The following is a 14113-nucleotide window of genomic DNA, read 5'->3' as shown; positions in this document are numbered from 1 at the left end:
ACCGTGCCTTGCCTTTAGACTGATGCGCGCGTTGTTGAATTGTGTCGATTCTGGCCCCTGGAAAATGAAAGGAACCGAAAGCCTTTGAAGGGATTTAATTCGGCCTATTTTTAGTAAATCCCCTGAAATGGTGGCAAAGTCCATAATTGTTGTTCCAGTGAACGTGTGGTGAGCCCCGCTGTGTTCGACATTGCTGCGATCCGGCCGTCGCCATGGCAACCGCCAAATCTGTACAAAGCCGTAACCACGACTGCAGTGTTACTCGTTTACTTTAGTTCAGAGATATAGCGCGGAAACAGACCCTTCGGCCCACCGAGCCCGTGCCGACCAGCGGACCCCACACACTAACATTGTCCTACACACACTAGGGGCAATTTCCCCTTTACCCCAAGTCAATTAACCTACAAACCTGTACATAGAAACATAGAAAATAGGTGCAGGAGTAGGCCATTCGGCCCTTCGAGCCTGCACTGCCATTCGATATGATCATGGCTGATCATCCAACTCAGTATCCTGTACCTGCCTTCTCTCCATACCCCCTGATACCTTTAGCCACAAGGGCCACATCTAACTCCCTCTTAAATATAGCGTCTTTGAATACGTCTTTGGAGTGTGGGGGGAAACCGAAGATCTTGGAGTAAACCTACGCCGGTCACGGGGAGAACGTACAAATTCCATACAGACAGCACCCGTAGTTGGGATCGAACCCATGTCCCTGGCACTGTAAAGCAGTAGCTCTACCGCTGCGCCACCGTGCCACCTTGTTGCATCTGAGAAAGTTGCCCTTGAGGTCCTTCTTAAATCTCTTCCCTCCAGATTCAGGGGCAGTTTCTTCCCCGCTGTTATCAGGCAACTGAACTGTCCTCTTACCAACTAGAGAATGGCCTTGGCTATTTTGGGTCGAGACCCTTCTTCACACTGGGAGTCAAAGGAGAGGTCTCAACCTGAAAAGTGACCTATTCCTTCTTTCCAGAGATGCTGCCTGACCCGCTGAGATACTCCTTAGGATGTAATGCTGAGGCTCTATAAGGTGCTGGTCGGGAAGCATTTGGAGTATTGTGAGCAATTGTGGGCACCATATATGAGGAAGGGTATGGCCCTGGAGAGGGCCCAGAGTAGGTTTACAAGAACGATCCCATGAATGAGTGGGTTAGCTTATGATGAGCGTTTGATGGCACTGGGCCCGTACTCGCTGGAGTTTAGAAGAATAAGGGGGGACCTCATTGAAACATACAGAATAGTGAAAGGCCTGGATAGAGTGGATGTGGAGAGGATGTTTCCACTAGTGGGAGAATCCAGGACTAGAGGTCGTAGCCTCAGAATTAAAGGACGTTCCTTTGGGAAGATGAGAAGGAATTTCTTTAGTCAGTGGGTGGTGAATCTGTGGAATTCTTTGCCACAGATGGCTGTGGGGGCCAAGTCAATGGATATTTTTAAAGCAGAGATCGATAGATTGTTGATTAGTATGGGTGTCAGGGGTTATGGGGTAGATTTGATAGATTCTCCAGAGATGCTGCCTGACCCGCTGTTACTCTAGCACACACCAGGATCAAGTGAGAGAGGGCAAATAATCTCACAATCCCGCACGTCTTTGGGATGTGGGAGGAAACCGGAGCATCCGGAGGAAACCCACGCAGTCAAGGGGAGAACGTGCAAACTCCGCACAGACAGCACCCGGGGTCAGGATCGAACTCACGTCTCTGGCGTTGTGAGGCAGCGAATCTGCCTGCTGTGCCACTATAGTGCCCATGGTTTGATTGGAAAACATGCAAAACCAAACTTTTGACTGTATCTTGCTACCTAGAACGGAACAACCGGCGGAGGAGTTGCTGCCTCACTAGAGCACCCGGGTTACCCTGACCAACGTCTGTACAGAGTTTGTAGCTCGACCTGCGTTGGGAGAGAGGTGGAGGTGGGCGTTGCTGCCTGCAGGCGGGGCTCCTCCGTTAACCAGAGACGCGGCCAAGTTGCTTTTTCCCGATCCTGACGAAGCGATGAAAGTAGCCTGCCTCTGGTTGTAGACAGGTGAGGGCCGGTGGTTGCCCCTGGTTACGGCCGGTTGGCAGGGTTTTCTTACCTGGCGGAGAATGAAGCACCAGCGGTTAAGGAGGATCATTGGTAAGTGGAAGAAAGTGTTTCAGATCCCGATGAAGGGTGTGAGGACTTGCAGTGAGTTTGTGCCAGAGTTAGGCGGGTTGTGCAGCGGGGGACACGCTGGGCCAAGGGCGCATTGATGGGAGGCTGCGTGGGGGCAACGCCAGCAGGGCCATGTTTGGCAATGGGAGGAAATCAGCTGTATCTCTAAAAAAAGAGACCAAAATCAGAGCATTATCCTAGACTGATGGCCAGCTGAGGAGTAAAAAAATAGGTACAGCAGGAGTAGGCCATTCGAGCCCTTCGAGCCTGCACCGCCATTCAATATGATAGGCATGGGAGGGGCTGATCATCCAACTCAGTATCCTGTACCTGCCGTCTCTCCATACCCCCTGATCCCTTTAGCCACAAGGGCCACATCTGGGACTAAGGGGAAAAAAACTCCCTCTGCCCCTGTCCCACTTAGGAAACCTGAACGGTAACCTCTGGAGACTTTGCGCCCCACCCAAGGTTTCCATGTGGTTCCCGGAGGTTTTTGTCAGTCTCCCCACCTGCTTCCACTACCTGCAACCTCCGGCAGCCACCTGCAACCCCCGGGAACCGCACGGAAACCTTGGGTGGGGCGCAAAGTCTCCAGAGGTTACCGTTCAGGTTTCCTAAGTGGGACAGGGGCATTATTACTCTTAAACTCTAAAGTCTTCTGTGGTGTGCCCCTAGTGTGTGCGGGATAGTGTTAATGTGCGGGGATCGCTGGTCGGTGCGGACTCGGTGGGCCGATGGGCCTGTTTCCACGCTGGATCTCTAAACTAAACTAAATTAGACTAAACTAAACGTGACATTAATAAACCTATACCTAGTTGAGTGTAAGCACACAACACTGACTGAATCAGACCCTAACTCTAAATGAGCATAAATTGCAGCATGCGTAGGAAAGAACTGCAGATGGAGGTTTAAATCGAAGGTAGACACAAAATACTGGAGTAACTCAGCTGGTGAGGCAGCATCACTGGAGAGAAGGAATGGGTGACGTTTCGTGTCGAGACCCTTCGGGTCTCGACCCGAAACGTCGCCCATTCCTTCTCTCTCTCGAGATAAATCACACAATGATCATTTTTGCTAAGCACTGGCATGCGTGGGCAAGTGGAAAATCATTTGGAGTTCCAGAAATAAATACGTGGGAGAATAAACACTTCCTTTTTTGGAGATTACCAATGATGCAGTAAAATGTGATTGTCTTCCTGCATCACTCGTTTAGTTTAGAGCTACTGCGCGGAAACGGGCCGCTCAGTCCACCGAGTCCGCGCCGACCCGGCGATCCCCGCACCAGCGACCGTTTTACATTCATACCGAGCCAATTAACCTACAAACCCGTAGGTCTTTGGAGCGTGGGAGATCCCGGAGAGAACGTACAAACTCCGTACAGACAGCATCCGCGGTCGGGATCGAACCCGGGTCCCCGGCGCTGTAGGTCCGTGCGTACATTCGAGCAGAGCCTAAAGCCCCCCGTCACACTTACGTGTCGTCGGCACGCTAATTACGCGACCTCGTGGTCGCGTTGAGGCGCTACCGGTCCCGCGAAGGTCCCTTGCCCGACAACATTTGGCGACCTTAGTCAGAGCGCAGGTTCAGGAGAGGATCCAATCTGAAGGGGCATACGTAAGAAAGAACTCAAGATACATTTTTCGGGTGCCCGCTCAACTATTAAATGGGATTGTGGCTCATCAATTACCTCAGCACCGCTTCTCTGCACTAATCCTATTTCCCTTAAGTACCTTAATATCCAAATATATTAACCAGAATATTATCCAGTCAACCAGAATGATCAAGTGGCATACAATGAGCCGCCCATCGCTACGTGTTCAATATAGTCCTAAACAATAGTCCCAACAACGCACCCCACCCCCACACTGGGTCCCTCTTTGTCCCTCCCCATGCCGGGACACTTTTTGTTCCCGGCAGGTCGTCCGGGACCCACCGTGGGCCAATCTGATCTCCAGCACCCACCACGACCTCTATATCATCAAAATTGTTCTCACCCTGGAGTTATTTGGACTTGGGCCTGCACCCTGCCCCAGATGCATAAGCAAGTTCAATTAACCTCTCTCTCTCTCCGTCCCTCCCCCATCCTAGTTCTCCGACCAGTCTGACTGTCCTCCTGATTACATTTTATTTTGTACGCCTCGTTGTCAACTTCCCTCAGCTAACAATGATCTATTCTACATTTTCCTTGACCTCCTCCCCCTTTGATCTCTCGTTTTCACACCTCACCCTTCCACATCTCCGTGTCTCCCTCTCCCCTGACTCTCAGTCCGGAGAAGGGTCTCGACCCGGAACGTCGCCCATTCCTTCTCTCTGGAGATGCTGCCCGTCCCGCTGAGTTACCCCAGCGCTTTGTGTCTATCTTCGGTGTAAACCAACATCTGCAGTTCCCTCCTGGGCACAACATTGATGTCAAATGCTTTTAGCTGTCCATAATCCACAGATTATACAAATGCATGTGATTTCCGTCCTTAAAGCTACGGGTTCAGGAATATACGTATGTCGGTCATCACTGCAGGAGATAACTCCCCTCATCTTCTTCAACATAGTATTGTAGGGACTTTTACATCTGCCCGAATCCATCACACGGACCATACTTCCCACCATTTACTCCATCTACACTTCACGCTGCCTCAGAAAAGCAGCCAACATTATCATGGACTTGTGTAGGAAGGAACTGCAGATGCTGGTTTACACCAAAGATAGACACAAAGTGCTGGAGTAACTCAGCGGGTCAGGCAGTATCTCTGGTGAAAAAGGATGGGTGACGTTTCGGGGTGAAACCCTTCTTCAGACTCACGTTTAGGGTCTTCAGACCCACATGTTTATAATCAATAACTTGACCCACTCAGTCATTTCTTCGGTGCAGAAGAGGGTGGAGCTGCTTGAAAATGCGCACCACCAGTCAACAACAGTTTCTTCCCCTCTTTATCTCTCCCTCTCTCCCTCCCTCCTTCCCCTATCTCTCCTCCACACCTTTCTCACCCCTGCTCTCCATCTCATGCTCTCTCAGTAGTAAAGAAAGCAAACTCAGTGCCGGCATTTATTTCAAGAGGGCTTGTATACAAAAACAGGGATGTAATGCTGAGGCTCTATAAGGCGCTGGTCAGGCCGCATTTGGAATATGGTGAGCAATTTTGGGCACCGTACCTGAGGAAGGATGTGCTGGATCTGGAGAGAAGGTTTACAAGAGTGATCCCAGGAATCAGTACACAGACAAATAGCTGGAGAAACTCAGCGTGTGAGGCAGCATCTGTGGAGCGAAGGAATGGGTTTCAGATGATCCCAAGAACCAGTAGGTTAACCTATGATGAGCGTTTGGCCGCACTGGGCCTGCACTCGCTGGAGTTCAGTTCAATGAGGGGGGGACCTCATTGAAACATACAGAATAGTGAAAGACTTGGATAGAGTAGATGTGGAGCGGATGTTTCCACTAGTGGGAGAGTCTAGGACTAGAGGTCATAGCCTCAGAATTAAAGGACGTTCTTTTAGGAAGGAGATGAGGAGGAAGTTCTTTAGTCAGAGGTTGGTGAATCTGTGGAATTCTTTGCCACAGGAGGCCAAGTCAGTGGATATTTTTAAGGCAGAGATGGATAGATTCTTGATTAGTACAGGTCAGAGGTAATGGAGAGAAGGCAGGAGAATAGGGTTAGCAGGGATAGATCAGCCATGATTGAATGGCATTTTAGACTTGATGGCCCGAATAGCCTAATTCTACACCTATCACTTATGACCTGCTCTCTTTTGTTCTTTGCTACTTTCCACCACTCTAATTCTCTTTAGGAATGTGTTGCCATGGTCATAGAATTTGGAGAAATGCAGGAACAAAGTTAAAAGAGATTAAAACAACATGCTTGGCTCCCATTCATCTCTCGAACCTCTAGCAATTCCAATGTTAGAAAAATGGTTTCATAAGTTTGTGACAGAGGGCTGCATTAACAGTGTCAGTGTGTTTGTACACAACAAGTAGAAGCCATTAACTAACAAATAAGGGATCGTGCCAGGGAGAAATACTCTGGGCAATGAATAAGATTTCTTTAGGTCATCCAATATTTCCTTTTAAGACTTCTCATGGACACTGGTAAAGTACGAAGGTGTGGTGCGTGGGTCTCAAAAGGAGGCACGAAGTCCAGTGTTTGAGAAGCACCTTTATTGTATTCCTCCCGGTTGAAGGGAAGACGAAACCAGAGAGAGATGGCACCCAAACCCCTGCCTTTTAAACCCTCCGGCTGAGGGCCACCTCCGGACTGCACCACTCCTGTGCCGAGGGGTTCGGCAGTATAATGGCACGACCCTTAGGAGCCGCCACAAAGGCATCATTAAAGGGCAAGGCGTTCGAGATAATCTAATAATCTTCATGATGTGGTCATCAATAAGTCCTTGATTGTTTGGTACATGAAGAGGCAACAACATGGTGGGCTGTTTACAGAGCAATGATGCTTCCGTGTAGAATTGTACACGCACGGAATGAGGCCATTCTGCCCACACTGTCCTACACTACACACTCAGGGCGGCACGGTGGTGCAGCGGTAGGGTTGCTGCCTTACAGCGCTGGAGACCCGGGTTCAATCCCGACTGCGGGTGCTGTCTGCTCGCAGTTTGTACGTTCTCCCCCCGCGACTTGCGTGGGTTTTCTCCGAGATCTTCGGTTTCCTCCCACACTCCAACGACGTACAGGTTTGCAGGCTTATTGGCTTGGTGTAAATGATAAATGTCCCTAGTGTGCATTGGACAGTGTGAGTGTGCGGGGATCGCTGGTCGGTGCGGTCTCGGTGGGCTGAAGGGCCTGTTTCGGTGCTGTATCTCTAAAACTATCACAGTAACTCTTAAAGTCTAAATTCTTCTGTAGACACAATACTTATCTGTTCCGCGGAGCTGCTGCCTGACTTTTAGTTCTTTAGACCAGTTCTTTAGTCAGAGGGTGGTAAATCTGTGGAATTCATCACCACAGACGGCTGTGGAGGCCAAGCCAATGGAAGATATTTTTACGATGGAGAAATCATAGATTGTTGATTAGTACGGGTGTTCGGGGTAATGGGGAGAAGGCTGATGGCTGATCTATCTCTCCCTCCTAACCCCACTCTCTCGCCTTCTCCCCATAACCCCTGACACCCGTACTAATCTAGAACCTATCTATCTCCATTGACTTAGCCTCCATGGTCATCTAGGCCAATGAATTCCACAGATTCACCACCCTCTGACCAAAGAAATTCCTCCCCATCCCCTTCCTATAGGAACGTTCTTCAATTCTGAGGCTACGACCTCTGGTCCTAGACTCTCCCACTAGTGGAAACGTCCTCTCCACATCCTCTCTATCCAGGGCGCTCCGGGTTCCTCCCGCACTCCAAAGACGTGCAGGTTTGCAGGTTGTGGAGAAGTTGGTGAGGGTTGTTGGGGAAATGTCGAACCTCCTAAACCTTCAAAGAAAGTGAATGAAAGCATTGGTGTGCACATTCATCTGTTGTTAACAGTCTAGTCGAGATGTTCGTCAGTCGACATTAACAAGATGTCTCACCTCTTCTCTCTCTCTCTCTCTTCCCCCAGGGCATTGTGGATTACATGGCCAAGGACAAGTAAGTGACTGTGTTTTTTTTACCAAGTATGTTTTCCACATTGTCATCGAAAATAATTTTAATCCTTTGGAAACCGTGCTTGATTATCAAGATATGGATAGATGTTTTTTTAGTATTTAGTTTTAGAGATACAGCGCGGAAATGGGCCGGCCAGCAATCCCCGCACATTAACACTATCCTACACACACATGGGGCAATTTACACATACACCAAGCCAATAAACCTACAAAACCTGTGCGTCTTTGGAGTGCGGGAGGAAACCACGTGGGTCATGGGGAGAACGTACAAACTCCGTACAGACGGCAGCCGTGGTCAGGATCAAAGCGCCGTAAGGCAGCAACTCTACTGCTGCGCTACCATGCCAAAGTTATTCATGCAGAGATCCTGAGATCTGACTTGAAATTCCATGAGTACGAAGGAACTGCAGATGCTGGTTTAAACCGAAGATAGACATAAAAAAACTGGAGTAACTCAGGGGGTCAAGGGTCTTGACCCGAAATATCACCAATTCCTTTTACCCCATAGATGCTGCCTCACCCGCTGAGTTTCTCCAGCATTTCTACCCACATCCCATTCATGTCTATGTGTTTGTCTGAAAGCCTTTTAAATGCCGCTACCATACCTGCCTCCACCGCCAACCCTGGCAGCATTTACCAGGCACCCACCATCCTAACTCTGTAAAAGAGTTGCCCGCACATCTCCTTTAAACTTTCCCCCTTTCACTTTAAACCTATGCCCTCCGTTTGTAAACATTCCCACCCTTGGGGAAAAGGTTCTGACTGTGTAACCTATCTCTGCCTCTCATAATTGTATATACCTGGAGTCACAGAGCGATACAGTGTGGAAACAGGCCCTTCAGCCCACCTTGCCCACACCGGCCAGCAATGTCCCAGCTACAGTGCCCTCCATAATGTTTGGGACAAAGACCCGTCATTTATTTATTTGCCTCTGTACTCCACAATTTGAGATTTGTAATAGAAAAAAAAATCACATGTGTTTAAAGTGCACATTGTCATATTTTATTAAAGGCCATTTTTATACATTTTGGTGTCACCATGTAGAAATTACAGCAGTGTTTATACATACTCCTCCCCTATTTCAGGGCACCATAATGTTTGAGACACAGCAATGTCATGTAAATGAAAGTAGTCATGTTTAGTATTTTGTTGCATAATCTTTGCATGCAATGACTGCTTGAAGTCTGCGATTCATGGACATCACCAGTTGCTGGGTGTCTTCTCTGGTGATGCTCTGCCAGGCCTGTGTTGCAGCCATCTTTAGCTTATGCTTGTTTTGGGGGCTAGTCCCCTTCAGTTTTCTCTTCAGCATATAAAAGGCATGCTCAATTGGATTCAGATCGGGTGATTGACTTGGCCACTCAAGGATAGACCATATTTTTAGCTTTGAAAAACTCCTTTGTTGCTTTACCAGTATGTTTGTGATCATTGTCTTGCTGTAGAACGAACAGCCGGCCAATGAGTTTTGAGGTATTTGTTTGAACTTGAGCAGATAGGATGTGTCTCTACACTTCAGAATTCATTCTGCTACTACCATCAGCAGTTGCATGATCAATGAAGATAAGTGAGCCAGTACCAGGGCTGCCTACTCTCACGCTTTGAGCGTGACACTCACGCATTTCAGCCAATTCTCACGCCCTCACGCTGAAGACAGAATTCTCACGCTGACAGGCTGTCTTCCGTCCCTGCACAGTTTGTCTCGAGATTGCGCCGCATGACAGCGATCTGCACGGATTCGGGAAGCGCGTCGGTCCCGGGAAACGGGCGCCAGCGCTTTTGTGAGCCGTCTGCGAGCGCTGCGCTTCCGGCTGCCGTGGCAACCTCGCTCCCTCCCTCCCTCCCTCCCTCCTGCCCTTCAACCCACACGGCAGCGCAGCGCCAGCGCCGCCAATCCACGCTACACTGTGCCTGCCAGACTCCCCATTTGGCGGCCGGGGAACGAGACGGAGGGGAGAAAGAGAGAGAGAGAGAAAGAGGAAAAAAAAGGGAGGGATGGAGGCAAAGAGAGACAGGGGGAGGGAATGTAGAAAGAGCATGGAGGAATGGAAGGAGAAAGGGGAGAAACAGGAAGCGTGAGGAAAAAGATGGAGGGGAGGGAGGGGGGAGGGGAGGAAAGGTGTGTCTGTGTGTATCACTGTGTGTGTGTGTGTGTGTGTCTCCCTGTGTGTGTGCATGTCTGTGTCCCCCTGTACGTTTCTGTGTGTGTGTGTGTGTCTCCATGTGTGTGTGTCTCCCTGTGTGTGTGTCTCCCTGTGTGTGTGTGTCTTCCTTTGTGTGTGTGTCCTGTGTGTGTGTGTGTGTCTCCTGTCTGTGTGTGTGTGTCTGTGTGTGTGTGTGTGTGTGTCTCCCTGTGTGTGTGTGTGTGTCTCCCTGTGTGTGTGTGTGTGTGTCTCCCTGTCCTGTGTGTGTGTGTGTGTGTGTGTGTCTCCCTGTGTGTGTGTGTTTCTGTGTGTGTGTGTGTGTGTGTGTGTGTGTGTGTCTCTGTGTGTGTGTGTGTCTGTGTGTGTGTGTCTCTCTGTGTGTGTGTCTCTCTGTGTGTCTCTCCCTGTGTGTGTGTGTGTCCCTGTGTGTGTGTGTGTGTGTGTGTGTGTGTCTCTCCCTGTGTGTGTGTGTGTGTCTCCCCGTGTGTGTGTGTGTGTGTGTGTGTTGTCCCTGTGTGTTTGTGGCCCTGTGTGTGTGTATCCCTCTATGTGTGTGTGTGTGTGTGTGTGCGTGTGTCTCCCTGTGTGTGTGTCTCCCTGTGTGTGTGTCTCCCTGTGTGTGTGGCTCCCTGTGTGTGTGTGTGTGTGTGTGTGTGTGTGTGTGTGTGTGTGTGTGTCTCCCTGTGTGTGTGTGTGTGTGTGTCTCCCTGTGCGTCTGTTGTCACATCCTGGCCTTAGACAGGGCTGCCAACTCTCACGCTTTGAGCGTGAGCGTGAGAGTCACGCATTTCAGCCAATTCTCACGCTGATGACAGAATTCTCCCGCTGTCTTCAGTCCCTGCGCAGTTTGTCTTTTTGCGCCATATCACAACGATCTGTGCAGTCTGTGGAAGAGCGTCAGTTGGCTTCTCTTCTTTCTTGGTTGGATGTGCAGCCGCCGACAACATGAAGCAGCCGGAGATAAAACTAACCAGGCGAATCGGTTGTAAAACATGGGGAGGACCACAATGAGGCCAAACATCTAGGACAGGGTTCGGCAACCTACGGCACACGGGCTGTAACCCAAAAACCTGGACACCCTCCTCCCCCCCCCCCCCCCCCCCCCCCCCCCCCCCCCCCCCCCCCCCCCCCCCGATCGCAACGCCCCCCTCGCAATATCTCACTCTCATCTCTCACCCAATGTTGGCAGCCCTGCAGTACATTCAGCAGCCATACATGCCCAGGCTATAACACCCCCACCACCGTGTTTCACGGATGAGGTGGTATGCTTTGGATCTTGGGAAGTTCCTTGTCTCCTCCATACTTTGCTCTTGCCATCACTCTGATATGTTTATCTTCATCTCATCTGTCCACAAGGCCTTTTTCCAGAACTGTGGCTGCTCTTTTATGTACTGTAACCTGGCCACCCTATTTATGCAGCTATACCTCTGTATCTCTGTTCATGAAGTCTTCTGCGGACAGTGGTCATTGACAAATCCACACCTGAAGAGTGTTTCTGATCTGTCGGACAGGTGTTTGGGGATTTTTCTTTATTATAAAGAGAATTCTTCTGTCATCAGCTGTGGAGGTTTTCCTTGGCCTGCCAGTCCCTTTGGGATTAGTAAGCTCACCAGTGCTCTTTTTCTTCTTAATGATGTTCCAAACAGTTGATTTTGGTAAGCCTAAGGTTCGGCTGATGTCTCTTAACAGTTATATTTTTGTTTCTCGGTCTCATAATGGCTTCTTTGACTTTCATTGGCACAACTTTGGCCCTCATGTTGCACAACGCGTCTCCACAGTTTTTGCAAGTTAGTATTTTTTTGGCTAATAATTACCGTAGTTTTCGCTCGGAACAGTCGAGCGAAGACTTTGTACGGCGGTCAAGAGCTACTGGATCTCGGTCGTCTCTGCACAACCAGTACATGAAGCCAGTTCCAACTACCGCCGGAGATCACCAGGACACCGTGGTCTAGTCTGCCAGCTCCTCCGACAGGAAGTGCCCGGAGGCGGCGCAGAGACCGCAAACAAAGACGTGGGAAGCGGGGAGGCTATCGGGCTAGGCTAAAGCTAAACCCTCACCAGCCAGCTCTGCCCAGCATTTTCCTCGCCAATGTGAATTGGCGCGGTCCCTGGTGAATAAAATCAATGAACTACGGCTGCGGATCACCACACATAAACGGATCGCCGACTGCAACGCCATTGTCTTTACCGAAACATGGCTCAACGACAACATCCCGGACAACGCCATCGAGCTGGATGGGCGCACTGTCTTCAGGGCCGACAGAACAGCGGAGGACTCCGGTAAGACCAAGGGCGGCGGACTGTGCATTTATGTGAACATCTCATGGTGTACGGTCGTTGTTAGGATTGGTAGTCACTGCTCTGCTGACCTGGAATCCCTGATGTTAAAGTGCAGGCCCTTCTATCTGCCCAGAGAATTTACATCGATTGTTATCACTGCAGTCTATGTACCCCCGGACGCTAATGCCAGGCTAGCAATGGAAGAGCTGCAAGCTGCTATCAGCAAACAACTAACTGCACACCCAGAGGGGGCTTTTATTGGTGCGGGTGATTTTAACCACTCCAACCTTAAAACTGTACTCCCCAGGTTCCATCAGCATGTTTCCTGCCCAACCAGAGGAGACAATATTCGGGATTTAGTATACACTAATATTACTGAATCCTACAATGCCCTCCCCCTCCCCCACCTGGGTCAGTCTGACCACCTCTCTGTTGCTGCTCCCCAAATACACACCTCTCATCAGACGTGTGAAACCTACCGTGAGGACAGTGAAGGTTTGGCCTGAGGGGGCTGTCTCTGCACTACAGGAACAGTTTCAGCAAACAGGCTAGAGTCTGTTTGCCACCCAGGCCACCTTTGACTCCCAAGTGGACATTAACACATACACCTCATCCGTTTTGGACTATATAAAATTCTGCACCGATAACGTCACAACCCATAAACAAATAAAGACCTTCCCTAATCAGAAGCCGTGGATGAGCAGAGAGGTCAGACTCTTGCTGAAGGCTCGCGATGCCGCTTTTAGATCTGGCGACGCTGAGGGATACAGCTCATCCAGGGTCAACCTGAAAAAGGGAATTAGGACTGCTAAACTCAAACACAAACGGCAGATCGAGGAGCATTTTCAAAACAACTCCGACCCCAGACGCATGTGGCAAGGCATCAAGTCCATTGCCGACTACCATAAAGGTAACACCCCTCCCCCCCAGACAATGCCTCCCTTCCTGACGAGCTAAACTACTTCTATGCTCGTTTTGACTGGAACAACAAAACACCAGCCATCAAAGCTGCCCCACCCCCGAACAAACAACCCCTCAGTCTCTCCACCTCTGCTGTACAAGATGCACTGAGCAAGGTGAATGAACACAAAGTTGCCGGCCCCGATGGCATCCCCGGGCGGGTGCTCAGGGCATGTGCTGGACAACTATCCCTGGTCTTCACCAACATTTTCAATCTGTCACTGGCCCAGGGTGTCATCCTCACTTGCCTCAAGACATCAAGCATTGTACCAGTGCCCAAACAATCAGCTTCAGGGAGTCTCGACGACTACCGCCCAGTGGCACTCACCCTTGTCATCGCAAAGTGCTTTGAGCGGCTGATCTTGGCTCACCTCAAAGCCAGCCTCCCCCCCACACTGGACCCCCATCAGTTTGCCTACCGGACCAACAGGTCTACAGAGGACGCCATATCGGCGGCCCTACACTCTGCCCTGACCCACCTGGACTACAACAACTCCTACATCAGGCTGCTGTTCATTGATTTCAGCTCTGCCTTTAACACCGTCATCCCAGCCAGCTTGATCACCAAACTCAGCGGACTTGGCATCACCACCTCCCTCTGCAACTGGACACTGGATTTCCTCACCAACAGACCACAGTCTGTTAGGGTCAAGAAACCTCACCTCCTCCACTCTAACACTGAGCACCGACATGCCACAGGGCTGTGTGCTCAGCCCTCTCCTCTACTCCCTCTTCACCCATGACTGCGTCCCTAAGTATGGCCCCAACGCCATCATAAAATTTGCCGATGACACCACGGTGGTAGGACTGATCAGCAACAACAACGATGAGTCAGACTACAGGGAAGAGGTCCAGCACCTGGCAGCCTGGTGTGCCAACAATAACCTCGTCCTCAACTCCAAGAAGACAAAGGAAATCATCGTAGACTTCAGGAAGACCAGAGGTGGCAGACATACCCCCATCCACATAAACGGGACTGAGGTGGAGCGCGTCTCCAACTACAAATTCC

At 50.2% G+C, this 14113-nt stretch overlaps 1 protein-coding gene across 2 annotated transcripts in view; it reads left to right on the top strand.

The window, feature by feature from the left end:
- The window catches only part of adcy5 (adenylate cyclase 5), a 255344-nt gene that overhangs the window by 195426 nt on the left and 45805 nt on the right, over positions 1–14113 (top strand). For both annotated transcript variants that reach the window (XM_055638793.1, XM_055638792.1), the window contains exon 9: positions 7678–7706. In XM_055638793.1, the coding sequence (XP_055494768.1) occupies positions 7678–7706 (29 nt within the window). The remainder of the gene's footprint in view (positions 1–7677; positions 7707–14113) is intronic.

This window comes from Leucoraja erinacea, chromosome 7 (genome assembly GCF_028641065.1).
Source record: "Leucoraja erinacea ecotype New England chromosome 7, Leri_hhj_1, whole genome shotgun sequence".
Taxonomy (NCBI): domain Eukaryota; kingdom Metazoa; phylum Chordata; class Chondrichthyes; order Rajiformes; family Rajidae; genus Leucoraja; species Leucoraja erinaceus.
The sequence above is the reverse complement of the archived record's forward strand: the minus strand, read 5'-3'. Positions and strand labels throughout refer to the sequence as shown.